We start from the raw sequence: 24,180 nt of genomic DNA on the forward strand, positions 1-24,180 counted from the left end.
CAGGATAAAGTAAGGTTTAAAAATATCAAGAATCAGTTCTAGCAGAAGCTATGAAGTCTTAAAATAAATAATAAGATATGACCGGGATATCATTTTCATTATCATTTATCTGCTGTCTAAGTTAAATAAAAGAAATCTTATCCTTTAAACAGTTTTACTTTTTAGAAGGCAGAATTCAGTTTATATATCTTAAATCAAGATTCAAGCCAAGCAGGAGGGTTAGATAATATTAAAATTAGATTATTTAGATATTCAAGAATCCCACAGTAATGCAGAGGTCTGAATCGTTTAAAAATATAATGAAAAATAAAAACAGGTATTGTTTTGATTTCTCTTTCAGTAAAGTAAGTCAGGTAATTAAGCTTAGCCTATTTAAACAGGTAGAGAGATGACTCTAGGATGACAGGGAGTGACTATAATGGCTTCCTAAAGATAATACCTACGTCTAGGTACGTACAAGTACCACTGCATCCATATCCAGAGTAACATCATGGAAGCAGTTATGAATTCAGGTGTGACAAAAAGAAATCGTAGTTCTCCAAACTAGTGATCTAGATTCCCTTGGTACCCGTGGTTGTATCCAGTGATCCACAGAAGGTATTGGCTTGCCTGTTTAGATGTTCAGATGGCGGCAGCACTCTCCGTAATTCGCCTCAATAATTTTCTTCTTCCTCTTGAGATTTGTTAACATTGCACAATGCCACTTTTTGTGTTTATGAAACCTTTCCCTACAACTCAGAGTGGCGTGCTTGGCTCTTACATTCTCAAACGACACTCGTCCTCAAAACGATGGCAGGCTCGTCAGCTAAACGATCGTTTCACAAGGGAAGCAGCCGTGCAGGGCTTAAAGAGCCGCGCAGCTTTCAAGCTCCTTCAAGTATCGAACACGATTCACCCTGCATTTATATACATCCTGATGAATCTTTTCGAATAGATAGATGAGAAACATCACATCTTTGAGAGCGGACAAACCGTTGTTGACCTAGTATGATAGCCGCAGATTAGAAGACTCAATACGGCCGTCTTGATTAACAGTGTAATTCATTCAATATAGGGTTATGCTCCTGGCTCCTGGTCTCAGGTGCGTCGGGGCAAGGCTGAGGGCCTATCATACCTTGGCTGACTTTGCGCCAGGTAGCAGTAGCTCGAACGCAACCCCATGGTCGGGTCCTTGGTGTCGACATTATCCCAGCCCAGCCTCCCAAAGGTGTATCAACGATTCAGGGCAACTTTCTTGACCCACATGTCCAGGCATATGTCCGAGAATTTGTGCGCGATACCAATAGAGGCAGGCCACGCTCTCCAGGTCCAATTTCCAACGCCGATTGCTATGCGCAGGAACTCGGATCGGCTGTAAACGCAAGCTTTGATAAGCAAGCAGATTCCAATCCACGGGATCACAAGCACTCAATGACGGTAGATGTTGTTCTAAGCGATATGTCTGCTCCCTGGTTTCAAACAACTGGGTTTGGGAAGAGAAGTCTAAGTGATCCCTACAACAGGATGATGAATACAAGTGGCATCGGCTTCAAAGACCATGCAGGTAGTATGGTAGGTCGCCAAGCTCACCGGGTAGTTCAGGGGTTCACACCAGGTTAACGAGATCAGGACCTCTGCCATGCAGCTTTGCATTTTAGCCAAGAAGTCCTCCGGGTTGGGGGCCATTTCGTCTGCAAGTTTTATCAAGGAGCCGAAGATAAGGCCCTGGAGAAACAGCTCAGGGAGCTATTCCAGAGGGTCTATAGGCTTAAACCAGAATCTTCGCGAAATGTATGTGTATGACTATAACTACCTCACCAATCTCTGAACGGCTCAAAGCAGGCCTCTGCAATGCTGACCAACCGTGCAGGAGTCCAAAGAATCCTTTTTCATTGGCCTTAATCGGAGGTAGCAGAATGGAAAACCAAATTCCTGACTACTGAGAGTCTTAGAATGGTGGGATCGTTGACCTTCGGGCACAACAATTGCCAAAATCTGTAGCGTCAACCGTCTTTCTTAACATCAGACCGAGCTTGATTCTATCTCCTCTCCTGAATCGCTGTCCTCATCCCATTCGACGTCCGCAAGCGATGCCTCTGCTACTGCTTGCACCTGGAAACTGGTCAGATTACTAGGCTAAAGCAGAGGAAATCGGAGAGATGGGATGGACGCGGAAGTTCGTATATCAAGAGACTAGGGGAAAGGGGAAAGGGCAAACGAGACAAACGAACCTCCTTGAGACCGCTCAGTTCTTCAACGTATCCAGGCTCATTTAAAGCCCTTAGAACGAACCCCCAACCATGTTCTTTGTAAGTAAGAATGATATTGTCTGAACAGGCGCTACAATACTTGTAGCTTCTGCCTACGACGGGGACATTCTCAAACGTTGCAAGAAATCCTCTGATTTGATGTGGCACAAGTCCCAGAGGATGGTCTCCTCGGTCATCACTACGTGAAGACGGGGCCGGTGCGGCAGTGCCTAGAGGATGTTGAAGAAGGGAAACAAGCAACTCTACTAGTAAAGCCGAGGCTATGGCGGCTACACCAGGTCGAGTGACGGTACACTGTTGATCAAGTGTTTGGTCCTTGACAGACTTCTAGAATCTCAGTAAAGCGATTGGTAGATCCGATATGCCCTACTTACATTCATCGGCGCAACGACGTCGTTGCAAAAATAGCAGCCGAGTTCTGCTGATGGGTCCTCATCTGTCTTGATGCCATGACGCATAACCACATATGAGTCGAATCCGAGTGCCGCATTCATGACAAGTTTGCCAGCTGCCTTCCCCATGACTGTCGGCAACCAGCGTGCTTCTCGCGTGTCCATTAAAAGAAATATGACGTCATGTTCGTTTATAAGTGTCTGTAGTACCTCGAATTCCGCTCGTGCTTTGTCAACATCGATGACCGGGTGACCAAGCATGGGCACAGACAAAACATGACCTGTAGAGTCTACTCCAGGATAAATTTCCAACAAAGCCTGAGAAGCACGAAGAGCCTTTTTGACCCCGCCATCTAGACAATCGGCGAAGTTGTAGAGTGGTTGCCTCACAGGGTTGGAAAACGACACAGACCCATTATCCACAAAAGTGATTTGGGATACTCCCCAGCCCTACAGTGGTTAAGGAATATTCATCCTTGTACAGATATACTGGGGTTTCCGTACCATCAGGTTTCTTGCAACATAGCTTCCGAGGGTCCCCGCTCCCAATAGGAGGCATTTGGTGTGCTTAATTCTTTCGAGATTCAGATTAGGACTAATCCGCCATTTCATGAGTTTGAGGTTGAGATCAACCGACTGGTCAGCCAGCCTGGAAAGCTGCATTAGTGTTTGATACCGGGAATCTTCATGATACAGTGTCCCTACCTCTTGGGATCTAGGTACTCTGTGAGATTGACCAATCGACTCGTCAATTTACCAGCTGGATTACGTTCCCACCCGGTCACTTTTGGCATGTCTTTGCTCGGAATTTGCGAATTTCCATCACTCGGTGTATCCGATCCCAGTATCAGCACCGTGCTTTTATAATTACTGCGACTGGGCTGCGGCTGTGTGTCGCGGTATCTCAGTACCTGAACTTTATTGAGTCCCCATCGTCTTTTTACAAGCACCAGGAGATTCCTGAGCATCCATCCGGGTGCATCATCATAGTTTGAAGGATCTGCAAAGCTGACATAGCAGTCTTCAAAACTTGCCTCGTTGAAAAATCCATTTTCGTATGCTGAGAGGGTAGCAATTCGCCAACGCGGGCCATCAGGATTTGATGATTCTGTGATTTGGTCGGTAATCCCTGATCTGTTTTCGGATCCTGCTCCATCCTTGATGTCATGGACCCTTCTAGCCAAGAAGAACCCTCGCTGGCGGTCTTCAACGCCATGAGTCCATGTCTTGACCGTCTCTACAAGACGCGCAATTTCAGCATCTGATAGAGGAATATCAGATGCCGTTGCTTTTCTAGACAGACCGGACGTGTCATCTCGCTCAGTGTCCTTTGAAAATGTCCAGGAAGGATTTGAATGCAGTGCGGGAAATGCAAACCAATAGTGGAACTTGTACTTTTTGAGGTCTGCATACGACAAGATGATGAAGGAGGCGAGTAACGAGGGGGTTGAGTAGATCGTGCCGTCACTTATAGCATCCCATATCTATATTCTCACATGTCAGTAGTATTACAACAAAAATACAAAATTAGGCCTAACCATCTTTGCAGACCGCTGAAGAATATGTGCTTTGTCGATATTTGTGTACTCTTCAAATGTATTGACATTCTTGATCATCCCTTCGGCTCGATATAATCCAGCCGGTGTTCTGGTCAATGGAAAACTTGTTAACAAATAATCCTTTCAAAACGGCACCTAAACAATATACCAGTACTCACTCATCGTTAGTTAGGGCGCTTCCATGTATTTGCATTCGGCATGAAGCATTAGGAGGATCTGTAGTTCGGACCTCATAGAAACCCAGCACTTTGCGGGCGGCATCATCAAGCTTGTCATGGTTGATCTTGAGTGATGCTAGGGCCGTATAGAATGGAAATTCTATGTCAGAGGCGAAGGGGGTATACCGCATGGTTGAGCTCATCTTCTAGCGGGTCGGAGTAAGATATAATCGATTCCGTTCCTCGATGTAGTTTATTTAAGCAGGACCATGTTCCACACTGAACTTAATGAGTGTGGTGGAGTTCAGTAAGTGACCAGAAAACAGCATTAGTGTGATTTATTTACTTTCAATGAATTATCTGTGTATCGGGGCGCAGCAGGGATGAAGGAAATCGTAACATTAAGGGGTTCTGGTGAACTGTTATCTGAGGTGGGGCAAATGGGTAGTAAGTAGTCACAAGGTACAGAGTAAACTAGCAAGGCAGTACTAGGCCCGAGCCCGAGCCCGAGCCCAAACACGGGCACAGGCATGGACGGACATGGGCACAGGCATGGACATGGGCACAGGCACCATGATACCATATCTTGTTCCCGAGCTCAGATTCTCATGATATATGTACTACAGATAGCTCTAAAACTCCAAATTGGACGTGGGGCTTAGCACTCACAGCACACATTGTACATTAACAAGTATGACATCTACTATTTGAAATAGATACTACCACAGAGGTGCCTCTAAATATAAAAGAAACCAATAAGTATACTGCCTAAATACATTGTGAAATGAGACATGTAGCTGTGGCTGTTTCGCTAATCAGCATTTCGCACCTCAGGGATATCAATACACATATAACAGTGGTAGTATATGGAAATAATCCTATAATAGTTAGGCTCCTGGATATTATCATTTTTAATCATATCGATAATAATAAAAACCATAAATTGCTCCTAATACATTTTCAACGATACCTACATCATTTAGGAAATCTCGAGTCTTTGGTTTTATGCGTCTTCATATATAATAATCCTAATATAAATATTATATAGAAATAGTCATCCATTACTCCATACGTGGTACCATCAGATTACCCTCCTCGAACTCTGTCGTTCAAGCCAAAGGTATATGTCTGTATCCGCTTGTAATTGGTACCTACCAGGTACCCCAGGTATGCCTGGGTTACTAGTAGGGTAGCCGTGGAATCATGGGCTATTAAGCGCAACTGGTGGTTGCGACGCTCTGAAGTATCCAAAGAATACTAATATGCTCCTGGTGAGTGGAAGCAGAGTCATGAAGGAGAGACCTTGCTTTTTCGGCGCCAATAATACATTATTCTTCAACCACTCACTGTATGCCCTCGTTACATATCATGAAATGCTGCAATGGCTATACATTCTTATTCAAGGCGTGTGGTTACAAAGTACACGCCACAATATAGTTTGGGAGGCACTTTCTACCTACCGCTTACCATGTTAGGCAAGACCTACTTTTTATAGCTCATCACTTGAATCCTTATACCTGAGGCAGCTTATTTATGTATGCCTAAGGCCTTTAAAGATGAATGTCTTAAAACCCTGTGTGTAGGCCTGCGTGAAGCCCTGTATAGCTTAAAATGATGAACAAGGCCCAGTATACGCTCACGTGATGCAGCTTAAACAATTTCTGAAATATGCTTGATAAAATAGCCTAATTATACAGGTTGAGTAGATAGAAGGTGTGGCTGTAGCCTGGCCGATATGGATGTAGCGCCTCCCTATAGTTTAACCGGAAACATAGATGCAATTACGAGGACGTGCAGATATTTACTGATGATCAGCTAACGGCACAAAGATGAAGCTCATTACTCCGTGCAAAAGTCAGCTTTTATATCCCATCCGTGTGCAATCGCAGCTACTGGGTTTGTTAGTATCATTATATACTTCTCAGATGAGATCTAAAAGGATAAGAACATGCCTGCAGAATTCACCGAAGATGGAAGCCAGTACACCAGCAAATAGGCTTCCGTTCTGACCATCTATGTTTATATATGTTGAGTCACTCGTCACAGGCATGGTGCTAATTGTCCTCTTCGAATTTGCGGACAAGGAGCCCGCTATCACTAAGGTGATTCTTCACATCGCTGACGGTATATTCACCTCGGTGAAACTAAGAAGCCGAGTAAGACATTAGCGATCTCAAAATAATTTCTAGAATATGTGTACTTACCATGCCAGCACCTAAAGCTGCATCTGTTGTGGTATTTTCGAAAACTTCTGCAAAATGCCCCGGGTTGCCGGCTCCGCTTGAGGCAATGACTGGTATGTTGATAGCGGCTTTCACATCACTGATCAGTTCGAGGTCAAACCCGCTGTTGCTTCCATCCTTGTCGATACAGTTTAGTAGGAGTTCACCGGCACCCATCGCTTCGACGGCCTTCGCTAGCTGTCGGACATCAAGATCCCGAGACTCTCGTCCGCCTTTGATGGTGCACTGATACCAACAAAAGGTCTGGCCGGCCGCATTTGGATACTTTGTCCTGATTGTATGGTGCTGCGTATCCTCTGGCCTGGTCACATATACACGCTTCGGATCCACGCTCACGACCACAGCCTGGTTACCATATGCCTTTGATATCGACTCTATAGCCGTTCTACCAGTCAGCTTCCCCCCCGCTTCATAAAACTCCTCCGCTGCAATAACTGCATCCGAGCCAATGCTGACCTTATCAGCACCGGACTTGAAATACATTGTTGCCACATCAAGAGCCGATATTTGAGTCCCGTCTGTATCGATGGTGTCCTTGATGCCGCCTCCGATGGTCAATGGCACGAAAACAGTTTCTGAAGTCCTCCTGAGGATTTCCAGCATCGGTGCGTCTGCAACAGGGCAATTCCTGAAGGATGTGATATTCAGAAACGTGACCTCATCAGCCCCTTGTTCGTAATATTTCTTCGCCATGTCAACCGGCTTTCCCAGATTCCTGACCTGACCTCCGGTGTCGACACCGTCCTTCTCGCGAACATCATACTGATCACCCTTCGTAACGACAAGGTCTCCAGAATCATTAGTGCGCACATCGAGACAGGCGATGATTCTACGTGTCAGCCCATTATTCTTTTCCAAGGAGGGCGAAGCCTGGGCGGTGATTGTCTGAAAACGATGACCATTCAGGAAAGCACTGATAGTCCGTAACCCAGCCTGACCACTTTTCTCCGGGTGAAATTGCGTGGCGAAAATATTTTCTTGTGCGATAGCACCAATGAATTCTTCCTCACCATAAGTAGCTGTGGCAACTGACCAGCCATTCCCTTCAAGAAGCCCCGGGGTGTAGCGAGCTGCGTAAGAGTGAACATAGTAGTACTTGCTGTTTGGATTCAATCCATAGAAGCTTTGATCCCGCGAAGACCCGATTTTGGTGTTTATGGCAGAGTTCCAGCCTATGTGGGGTACGCTCTTTGACTCGGTACTGAACTTCTGCATCCGCACTGGTATTAATCCCAGGCCTTGGACACCCGAGTCTTCCTCAGACCCCTCAAAAAGTGCTTGTAAGCCAACACAAATTCCCATAAAGGGTTTCCCCGAAGCTATGTGCCGCCTGATCGGTTCTAGGTAGCCTCCCTCTGATAGCTGAGATAGGCAATGGCCGAAATGGCCGACCCCTGGTAAAATAAGCCTCTGCCACATCATTAGCTTAAGTTTGAGAGTTTGGGAATAGCAGATTGACTGACCTCTGCATTCGCTAGGTCACCTGGACATTTGACCCATTCGACCTCAAAGCCGACTTTGTTGATCGCATTGACCAGAGAGCGGACATTTCCGGCGACGTAATCTAGCAGATGGACTGTAGGCATACTGTAAAGGCTCCCCGGTAGCTTTTAGCCGAGAATTTTTGTAATCAATCCCTGAAATAGTGTATATAGGCACTTCGCAAAGGAAAAAAAGGGTGCAATTATACCTGGGAAGATTGTTCTTTACCCCACCGTGGTAGGCACGTCGAGCTGAGTCATTCGCGATAGCCCACTTTTACGTTAAATAAGTAAGTAGTTAGTACTCTCCACCAATTTTCCTTTCCCTACTCCCGGTATTCCTCCCTACTCGCTTTTGGTAGTTGGTACCCGATAAAATGTAGCAAAATCTAATTCATTTCACCTAAAAAATAGTAGATAGAATACTATTAAATATTAAAAATTAAATTAATTCATGATTCATACTAAACTTTACTGAAGAATTATTCTGTTAGTAAAATCTCGGCATGAAAATTAATTTTATTTTATTTGAGTTAATCTACATCTTTTGTAGGAAAGAGTGGAGTTCAAATCTATATCTTCTATAATATATATTCTATCTAAATATTATTAGATTTGTTACAGACCCCTGCTAGCCAGGTTACTAGCGGAGCGGACTCGTTGGGCAGAAAGCGACTACAAGGCAGGTCTCGGACAACCAGCAACTCTTATCGAGTAGAATCCCGGTCTGAGTAACGTCCGGAGCGGCATTGTGTTATATAATCATTTATTATCAGATCTACCATTGAAGGTATATATAAGGTATATCAGGATCCAGGACTGTGATTAGATTGATCCTCAATCTATCCTGAATGATATATAATATGATATACAAAGAATAGGATATAAGGACATTCTTTCATATATTTAGCTAGTTCTATTTTTTATACTCAATATAATCATCTTTAAGTAATCACATGTTTAGAAGCTTAATAATAATACTTATCCACACTTACTTACAGACAACTGCGCGGTACTATCTGGCCTTACTTCTCTTCTCTAGTTTAGGACCAGTTATCTTTAAATAGTTATCAATCTAATCCTACCTCGATTCAGTTTGAAGATACGTATACCGGCAAAGCTAAGCTAACAGAAACAGGAAGAAGCAATCCTAGGGTTTGATATATTGAGCACTAGTCAGTACGAGTATTATCTAATAATAATTATTCATTATATTGACTACTTTGAACTTATCGCGCGCCCTACAGCAGCAGGGCTTAATAATATAAGAATTAATAAATATGGTTAGTCAGTTATAAGAAAGCATCACCGCCTTAAAACAATAAAACTAGTTACTTGAAGATTGCTTAGTAGTTAAATCTATTAAGATCTAATCATCAGAATTATTTAACAGTAATCAAGCGAAGCTCAGGGCTTTCTTAACCCAGTTGGACTTATATCTTAACATGAATAGAGAAAAGCTTAGAAACAAGGTTAATAAGATTCTTTTCGCGTCTATTTATCTAACTAAAACAGTATTTAATTAGTTTAAACTATATATTTACAAGTATTAAGAAAAGTTAGTAAATAATCAGGATAATAATATAAAACAAATCTTCACTAGCTATACTAGATTTAAGCAGTGTTTTAAATAGATATTTAGAGATATTAATGCAGCATATAATATTAAGTAAGAATTATAATAACTTAGATAGATTAAATCAGTATTTAAATATACTTTTAAATTTTTATAAATTATTAATTATCTAGACTGGGATAATAATACCTACATCATATAATTTAAAGAAAGACTCAAGATAGAGATTTAAGAAAAACTTATTTAGTAAGAATAATTAAATATATTGCCACAGATGATTAAAGCAGCAGTCAAGATTAATAATAAATTATATAAATATAATATAAAATAAAAGAAAGATTAATAGACCAGCAGGTCTACACTCTAATAAAATAATTAATCAGATTACTGAGCTAACAACAGAAGATTGATATAATCTAGAAGTTTAGAATATAAAGATTTTTATAGATTAAAACTAATAGAGCTGAATATAGCACAGTATCAGACTTAACAGAACAGAATATTTAAGAAGAAACTAAAACAGTGTAAAAAGGACTGCTTATACTTTAGCTACGGCAAAGTAGGTCACTAGTTAAAGAACTGTAGTCAGAAACAGCAACAGCCTTAGAAACAGTTAGTAGTTATATATAAAGATTAAGATAGAGAAGTCTATAATATTACTGTTATTTAGCATGAAGTTTGGATAGAATCTGTAATGCGGATACTAGATAATAAGAAGTTATATACTATTCAGTATAGATAACTATTAAAAAACAGAATATATTATAATTAGTTAAGATAACAGGCCACTACGGATGAGCTAATAGTACTATTAAGTTAATAAGAAGATTACTAACTATCTGTACTATTAGATTAGCCTATAAAAGTTAATAATAATAGTAAGCCAGTTCCAAGAAACGATTATCCCAGTATAGTTTGGAATAAATTTAACTCTTTAGATAAAGAGTATAATACTCAGTTTAAAATTCTTAAATCTAATAAAAAAAGACTTAGCAAGATACTTAATATCCCAGAAAAACCTTTATCAAAAATTAGTAAATCCCGTCTAATATAGCAAGATAAGAATAAAAAAAATTAGAAGAATGATAAAGATAATATTACTTATTAGTTAAACCATATTTTAAAGAAATTCTTAAAGAATCCAGCATGATTTTATCTAGAACTTAAGAAGATTATACAGTACTGCCTATATTAGAACTTAAGATATTGAGAATTATAAAACAAGATTTAGAGATAATATTTATAAAGATGTTCTTATTACCTGAAAGTTTACTTAATATGTGGATAAGATAATACAGACTATTATTATTAGTTATTAAAGATTAGCTAGAAGATACAAGTAGCTAGAACAGAACCTTGATATAATAAACCATATCTGTACATATATTTTAAAGAAAATAAAGATTATTAAAAATATAATAAACTTCTTTAACTAGTATATTACATGAACATATACTCTATATACTATAATTAAAAATATATTATTAATTACTGATCTAAGATATCAGAAATAGTAAGGATTAAGATAAGCTACTGTCTATATCTTATTTTTAATTATATATATATAAGATATCAACAATACTTATATTACAGATTAATATATTAGCTAGTATGTTTTAATAATTAGTGTATAATATATTATATAATAAAGATAAAAGACTTAAGATTTTCATAAAGATATCCAAGGCAGTTAAAACCTAACTAGCTAAAATAATAATTAATAACTATTAAATCAGGGCCATATCTAAAGATCCAAGTAATTATATTAGATTAATTAGTCTAAGTATTGATAGACTTAAGAATAATCAAGAACTTTATGAACCTATGATTTATACAGTAGCTTAAAATACTTAGATAATAGAAAGCAGAATCTGAACTGATTACAGAACTGAATAGAGAGAATTTGGAAACTCTTATATTAATAATCAAGTTAGAGACTGTATTTATAACTGTAAAGAATCATTATAAATATATAGACTTTAATATAACATTATTAAAATAGTATAATATTATATTAAGAATTTTATGACTTAAAAATCATAATCTACAGATTAATTAAAAGACTGAAAGTCTCTAATTCATGAATTATAATTATCTAAGATAATACTAATAAAGACTAGATATAGGGTCTAGATCTGTATAGCCTGCTACTTAGTAAGAGACTAAAGTAAGGATTAAGTAATCTATAAAAAGATTAAGAATATAATAAAAGTCTAATATATCAGATATTAAAGATAACTTAAAAAAATAACATCTCAAGTATAGTTATATAAGTAATAACAGTAATTAAGTTATTATAATAAGATTAACTTAGAAAATTATCAGGATAGATATTAATAATAATAAATAAGTATTAAGAATATAGTATTAATAATACTAATACAGAGATCAAGATGCTAGAACAGGGACTAGAAGATTTATAGAAACTTCTAGCTGTAGTTAAAAATAATATATATATCTTATTACAGTATAAAAGATTTAAAGACTTGTTTAAATAATTAAAACAATCTGAATTATCTTAGCATGGAAAGTATGACCATATTATTCTTATTAAGAAAGAAAAGTCACTAATATATAGAAAGATTTATCTAATATTTAAAAAAGAATTACAGATATTATAGAAATATATTAATAATTAACTAATAAAAGATAATATCAGATCTTTGAAATTATTAGCAAAATATGGAGTCCTATTTATACTAAAAAAAGACAGCAGTTTACAGCTATATATAGATTATTAATTACTTAATATTATTATAATTAAGGATTAATATCTGTTATCTTTAATTTCGGAAATCTAAGATAAGATATAAGGAATAAAATAGTTTATTAAACTTAATATCATGGATATATATTATTATATATATATTATAAAAGATAAGAAATAAAAGATTATGTTTAAAATAAAGTATAGGTACTTTAAATATTTGATTATATTATTTAAGCTTATCAATATATCAGTATTATTTTAATAATATATTAACAAGATTCTAGAAGAACATCTTGACAGATTTATAATTATCTATTTAGATAATATATTAATCTTCTTAAAGACTGAGAAAGAATATGTTAAATATATAAAACTTATTCTATATAAACTATATCTATATTAGTTATAATACAAGCTGAAGAAGTATGAATTTTATATATAGAAGACAGAGTTTCTGAGACATTGGATATCTATAAAGAGAGTCTATACTAAGTAAGTTAAAGTATAAGCTATATAAGACTAGCCTTAATCTAAGAATCTGAGAGAATTACAACAGTTTATTAAATTAGTTAATTATTATTAATGATTTATAAATAAATATGCTATCTATATAATACTACTCTTTAAGCTTATAAAAAAGTTAAAAAAGTATAAGTAAGAAGAATCATAGCAGTACATATTTAAAAATATTAAACAGTAATTTATTATATTATTATTACTTATATAGTATAATCTAGAGAAAGAAATCACTATTAAGATTAATATATCAGACTATACTGTTAAAATATATATAATATAATTAGAAGAAGACAGAAAATCTAGACTGATTATATTTTACTTAAGAAAGTTGGTTTAAATGAAACTTAACTACAACATCTATAATAAGAAATTACTGGTTATTATAATAGTATTTAAGTAATAGAGAATCTATCTTAAAAAATTAAAGCACACTATTATTATAAAAATAGACTATAAGAACTTGATCTACTTTATAATAACTAAAGAGTTGATTAGAAGACAGACAAGATAGATTAAGATTCTGTCACAGTATGACTTTTAGATTATATAATTATAAGAAAATAGAAAATAAAAATATAAATATACTGAGCCATAAACCAGACTATAAAATAAGTAAGAAAGCTATTAAACTAGCCATCTTAAAACAGAATATAGATAGATTGATCAGCTATAATAAAGTTAATTTAGTAATAATATTGGAAATAAACAGTAATCTAACTAGATGATTAATTAATATTATTAAAAAAGATAAAATATTTTAAGAGATGAGTAAGAACTTATTAAATAAGATTATTATTAATAAAGATAGATTAGCCTACTTTCACAGATTAATCTTTATATTAACTGTTATAAAGATAGAGATTATGACTAAATATTATAATAGATTATTTAAGAATTATTTAAAAGTTAAAAAGATTACAGAACTAATTATAAGGAATTACTATATTCTAAACCTCAAATAAAAAATATGTGATTATATTAGATAATATAAAATATATATTAAAAATAAGTCTGTAAGATACTAATCTTATAAATAAATATAAATACAGAAGATACTATAATAATTATAAAAATAGATAATAATTAATTTTATTAGTCTACTATCTAAATTAAAAAGATTTGATATTATCACAGTTATTATTAATTATCTTATTAAATATATTTATCCTATATTAAATAAAATAATAATAATAATAATAATAATAATAATAATAATAATAATATATATAATAAAACTATTTCTTAAAATATTGTTATAAACCATGGGATATTAAAGTATATTATATTAGATAAAGATAAATTATTTATCTTAAAGTTCTAGAAGTCACTTACAGACCTTATAAAAATTAAAGAATAAATAATAATAACTTATCACCCGCAGATAAATAAGCAAATAGAAAGGATTAATTAAATAATTAAATAATATTTAAGATATTATATTAATTATTAGTAAGATAATTAGATAAATTTATTGTTAACAGTATAATTCTTATATAATAATGCTAGTTATTTAATAACTAGAGTCTCACTATTTTACACTAATTATAATTATTACTCAAGATTTCTGGAAATACTATTAAAGAAAATAGTTAATTATTAATATAGCTAAAGATATTATTATATTTATAGAAAACATATATATTCAGTTATCCAGAGATATTGAGTTTATAAATCTATAAAACAAGATCTACTATAATCACTAATATAGAAAAAAACCTAATTTAAAAAGAAGAAAGAAAGTGTTCCTTCTTTATAAAAATATTAAGATAAAATAACTAAGCCAGAAGCTTGACTATCACAAGCTAGGATTATTTGTTATTAAAGATAAGAGACTGGTTAATTATAAGTTAAGATTATTAGAATTAATAAGTAAAATTTACTCAGTATTTTATATCTTATTATTAGAACCTGCACTAAAGAATGCTAGAATTATAGAAAATATAAAGATTAATAATAATATTAAATGGGAATATAGAGTTAAAAGGATCCTGGATTATAAGAAGATTAATAATAGATTATATTATTTAATAAAATAAAAAGAATATAATATCTTAGAAAACATGTAAAAACCTATCAAGAATTTGACAGACTATTACCAGCTTATAGAGTAATATTATTAACAGATAGGTTAAAGTTTGTCTAGAAAGAAGAAAAACTAATTAACTAAGTTAGACTAGAATTATTTAATATAATAACAAGTTAAATAGTATTATACTTATTAGCTAGACACTCCAGTTCTCAAAGATTCTCAGTATTTAAAAGATTCTTCTTATCTAACTGCTCTAATATATTCAAGTTATGATTTAATATCTATTTATTATGATTTTTTAAGAACTGTTATTACTTGAACAGGCAAGCTATTTTAGTAAAAATACAGGCCTGTTTAGCAAGGATTTTAATAAGTTTATTTTATATATCTGATTAATTTTATTTTAACTTATTTTACTCTTTATTATTATAAAATTATTTTTTATATTTTTAATCATGACAAGTATAAGCAGTATAATTCTAATTTTTTAAATCTATAATATAAGAAATATCTTTCAGAAAACAGTATTTATAAAAGTTCTTAATAATATAATTATTCTTATAAATCTTATTAGACTAGTAAATATGTTTCTTTATCTAATTATGATTAATATAATAATAAGACATATTGATTTATCATAAAAAAAGAAAACTCAGAAACTTAATCAATATATAGGAAAAATATATATCTTTATATTTCTTAAAAATAAGAAATCTTAAATAAGAAAAAGTAATATTACAGACTCCTACTAGCCAGATTACTAGTAAAACAGACTTATTAAATAAAAAGTAATAATAAGACAGGGCTCAGACAACTAGCAGCTATTATCAAGTAAAATCCTGATTTAAGTAATATCTAGAATAACACTGTATTATATAATTATCTATTATCAGATCTATTATTAAGAATATATAGAAGATATATTAAAATCTAGAAATATGATTAGATTAATCCTTAATCTATTTTAAATAATATATAATATAGTATATAAAGAATAGGATATAAAAATATTCTTTCATATATTTAGCTAGTTCTGTTCTTTATACTTAATATAATCATTTCCAAGTAACCATATGTTTAGAAGCTTAATAATAATACTTATCTATACTTATAGATAGCTGCACAGTACTATCTGGCCTTACTTTTCTTCTCTAGTTTAGGACCAGTCATCTTTAGATAGTTATTAATCTGACCCTATCTCGATTCAGTTCGAAGGTACATATACCGGTAAAGCTAAGCTAATAGGAACAGGGAGAAACGATCCTAGGGTTTGATAAGATTATTACTATGTACTAAATTACATAATCAAAAGAAATCATTTTAATATAGGAGTATCAAACCCTAGGATTGCTTCTCCCTGTTCCTGTTAGCTTAGCTTTCATTCCAATATGTATCTTCGAACTGAATCAAGATAAGTTAGATTGATAACTATCTAAGAATGACTGGTCCTGAATAAGAAAAGAGAAGTAAGGCCAGATAGTGCTGTGCAGTTATCTGTAAGTAAATATAGATAAGTATTATTATTAAACTTTCTAAAATATATAATTACTTAAAGATAGTATTATTAAATATAAAGAATAGAACTAGCTAAATATATAAAAGAATATTTTTATATCCTATTCTTTATATATTATATTATATACTATTTAGAATAAATCAAGGATTAATCTAATTATATTTCTAGATTTCAATATATCTTCTATATATTCTTAATAGTAGATCTGATAATAGATAATTATATAATACAGTATTATTCTAGATATTATTTAGATCAGGATTTTACTTGATAAGAGCTGCTAATTATCTGAGCCTTATCTTATTATTACTTTTCTATTTAACCAGTCTGTTCTGCTAGTAATCTAGCTAGTAAGAATCTATAATATTATTTTTCTTTCTTCAAGATTTCTTATTTTTAAAAAATATAAAAATACATGTTTTTTTTATATTAATTAAGTTTTCTCAGTTTTCTTTTTTTTATAATAAATTAATATATCTTATTATTATACTAATCATGATTAGATGAAGAAGTATATTTATTAATCTAATAAGATCTGTAAAAATAGTTTTATTATTAAGAATTTTTATAAATATTATTTTCTAAGAAATATTTCTTATATTATAGATTTAAAAAATTAAAATTATACTATCTATACTTACTGCAGTTAAAAATATAAAAAATAATTTTATAATAATAAAAAATAAAATAAGTTAAATCAAATTAATTAGATATATAAAATAAACTTATTAAAACTTTGATTAAATAATCCTGTATTATTATTAAGATAGCTTATTTATTTAAGTAATAACAGTTTCTAAAAGATCATGATAAGCAGATATTAGATCATAACTTAAATATATTAGAGCAGTTAGATAAAAAGAATTCTTTAAGTACTAAGGATCTCCGGAAGCTGGAGTATCTAGTTAACAAGTATAATACTGCTTAACTTATCACTATATTAGATAATTCTAGTCTAACTTAGTTAGTTTTCCTTTTTTCTAGATGAATTTTGACTTGTTTATTAATAATACTATTCTATAAACTAATAATAGCCTGTTAAATTCTCAATAAGTTTCCACATGTTTTCTGAGATATTATATTCTTCTTACTTTATTAAATATTATGATTTATCACTAATCTTCTTATAATCTAGGATCTTTTTAACTTTATATTTTTATTCTATATTATTATTAATCTTTATATTCTCTACAATTCTAGTGTTCTTTAATATAGGTTCCAATAATGAGATATAAAATACTAGATAAATTTTATCCATTGATTTTAGTAATCTTAACTTGTAATTAACTAGTCTTTTCTTATCTTCAATAATAAATAATCCTAGCTTGTGATGGTCAAGCTTCTGACTTAATTATTTTATCTTAATATTTTTATAAAATAGAAACATTTTTTTTCTCTCTTTTTAGATCAGGTTTCTTTCTATATTTGTGATTATAGTATATCTTACTATATAAGTTTATAAACTCAATATCTTAGAATAACTGGATATATATGTTTCCCGTGAATATAATAATATTCTTAATTATATTAATAACTAATTACTGTCTCAGTAGTGTTTCTAGAAATCTTAGATAGTAACTGTAATTAGTATAGAACAGTAAGACTTTAATTATTAAATAACTAACATTATTGTATAAGAACTGTACTATCAGTAATAGACTTATCTAATCATTTTATTAATAGTTTATATAATATCTCAGATATTGCTTAATTATCTGATTAACTCTTTCTGTTTGTTTATTTATCTGTGAATAATAAGCTATTATTATTTATTCTTTAATTCTTATAAGATCTGTAAGTAATCTCCAGAACTTTAAGATATATAACTTATTTTTATTTAATATAATATACTTTAGCATCCTATAGTTAGTAATAATATTTTTAAGAAATAGTTCTGCTATCTATATTACTATTATTATTATCTTACTTAGTATAAGATAAATATATTTAATAAGATAATTAATAATAACTATAATAATATCAAATTCTTCTAATTTAGATAATAGACTAATAAAGTTAATTATTATTTATTTTTATGATTATTATGGTACTTTCTATACTTATATTTATTTATAGGGCTGGTACCTTGCAGACTTATTTTTAATATAAGTCTTATATTATTTAATATAATCATATATTTTTTATCTAAGGTTTAGAATATAATAATTTTTTGTGATTAGTTCTATAATCTTTTTAATTTCTAGATAATCTTTGAATAATTTATTATAATATCTAGTCATAATCTCTATTCTTATAGCAGTTGATACAAAGATTAATCTGTCAAAGTATATTAGTCTTTCTTTATTAATAATAATCTTGTTTAGTAAGTTCTTGCTTATTTTTTAAAGTATATTATCTTTTTTAATAACTTCAGTTAATTATCTGATTAGATTATTATTTATTTCTAATATTATTACTAGATTAGTTCTGTTATAGCTGATCAATCTATCTATATTTTGCTTTAAGATAGCTGGTTTAATAGCTTTCTTACTTAATTTATAGTCTGGTCTGCGGCTCAGTATATTTATATATTTATTTTCTATTTCTTTATAATATACAATCCTGAAATTATATTGTGATAAAATCTCAGCTTATCTTGCCTATTTTCTAGTCAACTCTTTGATTGTTGTAAAGTAGGTTAAGTTCTTATGATCTATCTTTATAATAATAATATACTTTACTTCTTCAAGATAGACTCTCTATTGCTTAAATACTATCATAATAGCCAGCAATTTTTTATTATGGATGTTATAGTTGAGTTCTGCTTAAACCAACTTTCTTAAATAAAATATAATCAGTCTCAGTTTTCTGTCTTCTTCTAACTATATTATACATATTTTAACAGCATAATCCAATATATCAGTCTTGATAGTGGTTTCTTTATCTGGATCATGCTGTACAAGTATTAATAATTTAATAAATTACTGTTTAATATCTTTAAATATGTGCTGTTATGATTCTTTCTATCTATATTCTTTTAATTTCTTTATAAGCTTGAAGAGTGATATTATATGGATAGTATATCTATCTACAAATTATTAATAGTAGTTAATTAGTCTGATAAACTACTATAGTTTTTTTAGATTCTTGGATTGAGGCTAATCCCATATGGCTTATACTTTAGCTTACTCAGTATAGACTCTTTTTATAGATATCCAGTATCTTAAGAACTCTGTTTTCTATATATAGAATTTATACTTCTTCAGCTTATATTATAATTAATATAAGTATAATTTTTATAGAATTAATCTTATATATTTAATATACTCTTTCTCAGTCTTCAAGAAGATTAATATATTATCTAGATAAGTGATCATGAATCTGTCAAGATATTTTCTCAGAATCTTATTAATATATTACTAAAATAATACTAGTATATTAATAAGCCTAAATAATATAATCAAGTACTTAAAATATTTATACTTTATTTTAAATATAGTCTTTTATTCTTTATCTTCTGTAATATATATACGGTAATATATATTTATAATATTAAGCTTCGTAAATTACTTTATTTCTTGTATTTTATCTTATATTTCTGAAATTAAAAATAACAGGTATTAATTCTTGATTATAATAATATTTAATAGTTAATAATCCATATATAGCTGTAAACTATTATCCTTTTTTAGTATAAATAGGACTCTATATCCTGCTGGTGACTTCAAAGATCTGATATTATCTTTTATTAATTAATTATTAATGTATTCCTGTAGTGCCTGTAATTCTTTCTTAGATATTAAATAAATCTTTCTATATACTAATAACTTTTCTTTCTTAATAAGAATAGTATGGTCATGCTTTCCATGCTGAGATAATTCAGATTATTCTAGCTATTTAAACAGATTCTTAAATCTCTTATATTATAGTGGAATTTATATATTACTTTTAACTGCAGCTAGAAGTTTCTATGAATCTTTTAGTCCCTGTTCTAATATCTTGATCTCTGTGTTAATATTATTAATACTGTACTTTTAATACTTTTTTATTATTATTAATACTTATCCTGATAATTTTATAAGCTAATCTTACTATAATAGCTTGATTACTACTATTACCTATATAACTATACTTAAGATATTATTTTTTTCTAAGTTATTTTCAATATCTAGCATGTTAAGCTTTTATAGTATTCTTAACCTCTCTATAGATTACTTAGTCCTTACTTCAGCTTCTTACTGAATAATAGACTGTATAGATCTAGATCCCATATTTAGTCCTTGCTAATATTATCTTAGATAATCATAATTCATGAATTAGAGACTCTCAGTCTTTTAATCTATCTATAGATTATGATTTCTGAATCATGGAATCTCTATTATAATATTATATTATTTTAAAGATATCATATTAAAGTTAAAATATTTATAGTAATTTTTTATAATTATAAATATAGTTCTTGACTTAACTGTTAATATAAAAGTTTCTAAATTCTCTTTATTCAGTTCTATAATCAGTTCAGGTTCTGCTTTCTATTATCTGAGTATCCTAAGCTACTATATAAATCACAGGTTTATAAAGTTTCTAATTGCTCCAGAGTCTACCAGTACTTAAGCTAGTTAATCTAATATAACTGTTTAGATCTTTAAATATGGTCCTGATTCAGTGACTGCTAATTACTGTTCTGGCTAATTAGGTTCTAACTGTTTTAGATATCTTCTTAGAAATCTTAAGCCTTCTATCTTTATTGTATAATATATTATATACTGATTATTAAAACATGTTAGTCAATATATTAATCTATAAGAAAATATTTCTGGTACTCTTTACATGCGTAACTAAAGATTAATCATAGATAGTAACTTACTCTAGTCCTAACTACTTCCAGTATCTTAGGTCAGTAATTAGTAATATATTTTTAATTATGGTATATTAAGCATGTATTTATATAATATATAAGTTAAAAAAGTTTATCATATTTTTAATAATTCTTACTTTTTTTAAAAAATATATACAGATATGGTTTATTATATCAAGATTCTGTTCCTGTAACATATATCTTCTGGCTAATCTTTAATAACTAATAATAATCTATATTATTTTATCTATATATTAAATAAACTTTTAGATAATAAAGATATCTTTATAAATATTATTTTCAAGTCTTATTCTATGATTCTCAACATCTTAAATCCTAATATGGATAATACTGTATAATCTTCTTAAGCTCTAGGCAGAATTATGCTGGATTCTCCGAGATCTTTTTTAAAATATAATCTAATTAATAAGTAATATTTTTCTGATTATTTTTCTAATTCTTTTTATCCTTGTCTTATTATATTAAACAGATTTTACTTATTTCTGATAAAGATTTTTTCAGAATATCAGATATCTTGCTAAGTCTCTTCTTACTGAATCCAAGATCTTTAAACTAAGTACTGTACTCTTTATCTAACAGATTAAATTTATCTCAGACTATACTGGGATAGTCGTTTTTTGGAACTGGCTTATTACTATTATCAATTTCTGTAGTCTAAGCTAATAATATAAATAATTATTAGTCTTCTTATTAACTTAATAGTACTGTTAGCTTATCTGTAATGATCTGTTATCTTAATTAATTACAGTATATCCTATTCTCTAATAGTTGTCCGTGCTAAATAACATGTAATTTCTTATTATCTAATATCCATGTTATAGATTCTATCCAAACTTTATACTGAATAGCAGTAATATCATAGGCTTCTCTGCCTTAATCTTGGTTTATAGCCTTCAACTACTTCTGAGACTATTTCTGACTACAGTTTTTTAACTGATGATCTGCTTTGCCGCAGCTAAAGTATAAACAGTCTTGTTTGCGCTGTTTAAGTTCCTTCTTAAATATTTTATTCTATTAAGCCTGATGCTGTGCTATATCCAGCTTTATTAGTTTTAGTCTGTAGAAATCTTCATATCCCAAGCTTCTAGATTATACTAATCTTCCGTTATTGGCTCGGTAACTTGATTAGCTATTTTATCAAGGTATAGACCTACTAATTTATTAATTCTCTTATTATTTTATATTATATTTAGATAATTTATTATTGATATTGACTACTGCTTTAATTATCTTTAGCAATATATTCAGTTGTTCTTACTAGATAAGTTTCTTTTGGATCTTTATCTTAAGTCCTTCTTCAAATCATGTAATATAGGTATTATTATTCTAATCTAAGTAATTAATAATTTATAAAAACTCTGAAGTATATTTAAATACTGATTTAATCTGCTTAAGTTATTATAACTTTTACTCAGTATTTTATACTGTATTAATATCTTTAAATATTTATTTAAGATACTGCTTAAATCTGGTATAACTAGCAAAGATTTGCTTTATATTATTATTCTAGTTATTTACTAACTTTTCTTAATACTCGCGGATATACGGCTCAAACTAATTAAATATTACTTTAATTAAATAAATAGATATGAAAAGGATCTTATTAACCTTATTTTTAAGCTTTTCTCTATTCATGCTGAGATATAAGTCTAACTAGATTAAGAAAGCCCTGAGCTTTGCTTGATTACTGTTAAATGGCTTCAGTAATCAGACCTTAATAAATTTGATTGCTAAGCAATCCTTGAGTAACTGGTTTTATTATTCTAAGATAGTGATACTTTCTTATAACTGATTAACTATATCCATCAGTTCTTATATTATTAAGCCCTGCTGCTGTAGGGCGCGCGATGAGTTCAATATAGTTAATATAGTGAATAGTTATTACTGGATAATACTCATACTGACTGGTGCTTAATATATCAAATCCTAGGATTGCTTCTTTCTGTTTCTGTTAGCTTAGCTTTCATTCCAATATGTATCTTCGAACTGAATCAAGGTAAGTCAGACTGATGACTATCTAAGGGTGACTGGTCCTGAATAAGAAAAGAGAAGTAAGGCCAGATAGTGCCGTGCAGCTATCTGTAAGTATAGATGAATGTTGTTATTAAGCTTTCCAAAACATATGGTTACTTAAAGACAGTATTATTGAGTACAAAAAACAGAACTAGCTAAGTATATAAAAGAGTATCCTTATATTCTATTCTTTATATACCATATCATATATCATTGAGGGTAGATCAAGGGTCGATCCAATCACGTTCCTGGATTCCAATATACCTTCCGTATATCCTCGATGATAGATCTGATGGTAGATGGTCACGTGATACAGCGCTGCTCCGGACGTTACTCAGACCGGGATTCTACTCGATAAGAGCTGCTGGTTGTCCGAGCCCTGCCTTGTCGTCACTTTTCTGCCTAACCAGTCCGCTCCGCTAGTAACCTGGCTAGCAGGGGTCTGTAACAAGGAGAAGATCTTAAGGGATTATACCCAATTTTCAGACATGTTTAAATTTTTGACATGTTTAATTATGAATTGAGTTCATACTTAAATATACTTCTATCAATTCTATAGAAGTTAATCTGTACAGAAAGTCCATCTTATACTAAAAATAATGTTTAATCACTAAATACATGTATATCTAGACTAAAATGACTATTTAGTAATCATGTTTGGTGTTAGACATGTGGCCTAACAGAAGCGCTGCCAGCCAGACTACGGGTGTTTAGTAGTAGCTTTTATATCGCTGTTAGTGGTTGGCAATGATCCGCAAGGAAAGCAAATCATTGAGGACCTTTTAGTACACAGTATACATGGCATCATGAACCGAACACACGATTGAAACATTTGGTAGATCTTATTTAGTAAAACATGTTTTCACCAGAAAATAAAGAACTTAACATGTTTAGGACAGTTTTATAAGGGTTAAAT

General features: G+C 31.0%; 3 protein-coding genes across 3 annotated transcripts; 1 reads left to right on the plus strand and 2 right to left on the minus strand.

The window, feature by feature from the left end:
* Positions 1-551: 551 nt before the first annotated feature.
* Positions 552-2,074, plus strand: BO94DRAFT_527275 (RlmE family RNA methyltransferase). Its single transcript, XM_025610379.1, has 7 exons — positions 552-877; positions 935-985; positions 1,055-1,081; positions 1,135-1,439; positions 1,503-1,551; positions 1,609-1,770; positions 1,850-2,074. Exons 1-7 carry the CDS (start codon positions 698-700, stop codon positions 1,889-1,891), a joined length of 816 nt encoding a protein of 271 aa, XP_025462366.1. The 5' UTR covers positions 552-697; the 3' UTR covers positions 1,892-2,074.
* On the minus strand, positions 1,852-4,787 carry BO94DRAFT_540018 (putative autophagy ubiquitin-activating enzyme ApgG). The gene is made up of 7 exons (XM_025612824.1): positions 4,359-4,787; positions 4,180-4,288; positions 3,347-4,125; positions 3,146-3,290; positions 2,624-3,091; positions 2,211-2,573; positions 1,852-2,091 (listed from the first exon to the last, which is right to left on the minus strand). The coding sequence occupies exons 1-7, from the start codon at positions 4,547-4,549 to the stop codon at positions 2,002-2,004; spliced, it is 2,145 nt and encodes a 714-aa protein (XP_025462367.1). The 5' UTR covers positions 4,550-4,787; the 3' UTR covers positions 1,852-2,001.
* A 1,625-nt stretch (positions 4,788-6,412) lies between these two features.
* On the minus strand, positions 6,413-8,187 carry BO94DRAFT_477812 (imidazoleglycerol-phosphate synthase; the record flags this gene model as incomplete). Its single annotated transcript, XM_025608664.1, has 3 exons — positions 6,413-6,502; positions 6,563-8,011; positions 8,065-8,187. 3 exons carry the CDS (start codon positions 8,185-8,187, stop codon positions 6,413-6,415), a joined length of 1,662 nt encoding a protein of 553 aa, XP_025462368.1.
* Between the last annotated feature and the right edge of the window lie 15,993 nt (positions 8,188-24,180).

Source organism: Aspergillus sclerotioniger, assembly GCF_003184525.1.
Source record: "Aspergillus sclerotioniger CBS 115572 chromosome Unknown BO94scaffold_42, whole genome shotgun sequence".
In the NCBI taxonomy this organism is placed as follows: Eukaryota; Fungi; Ascomycota; class Eurotiomycetes; order Eurotiales; family Aspergillaceae; genus Aspergillus; species Aspergillus sclerotioniger.

Coding starts and splice junctions, on each gene's coding strand:
- BO94DRAFT_527275 (XM_025610379.1), top strand. CDS start 698: ATGCCACTTTTTGTGTTTATGAAACCTTTCCCTACAACTCAGAGTGGC. Junction 878..934: donor CAGCTTTCAAGCTCCTTCAA/GTATCGAACACG, acceptor CTTTTCGAATAG/ATAGATGAGAAACATCACAT. Junction 1,440..1,502: donor GATGTTGTTCTAAGCGATAT/GTCTGCTCCCTG, acceptor TCCCTACAACAG/GATGATGAATACAAGTGGCA.
- BO94DRAFT_540018 (XM_025612824.1), bottom strand. CDS start 4,549: ATGCGGTATACCCCCTTCGCCTCTGACATAGAATTTCCATTCTATACG. Junction 3,291..3,346: donor GAGTACCTAGATCCCAAGAG/GTAGGGACACTG, acceptor GCAGCTTTCCAG/GCTGGCTGACCAGTCGGTTG. Junction 3,092..3,145: donor ATGTTGCAAGAAACCTGATG/GTACGGAAACCC, acceptor TAACCACTGTAG/GGCTGGGGAGTATCCCAAAT.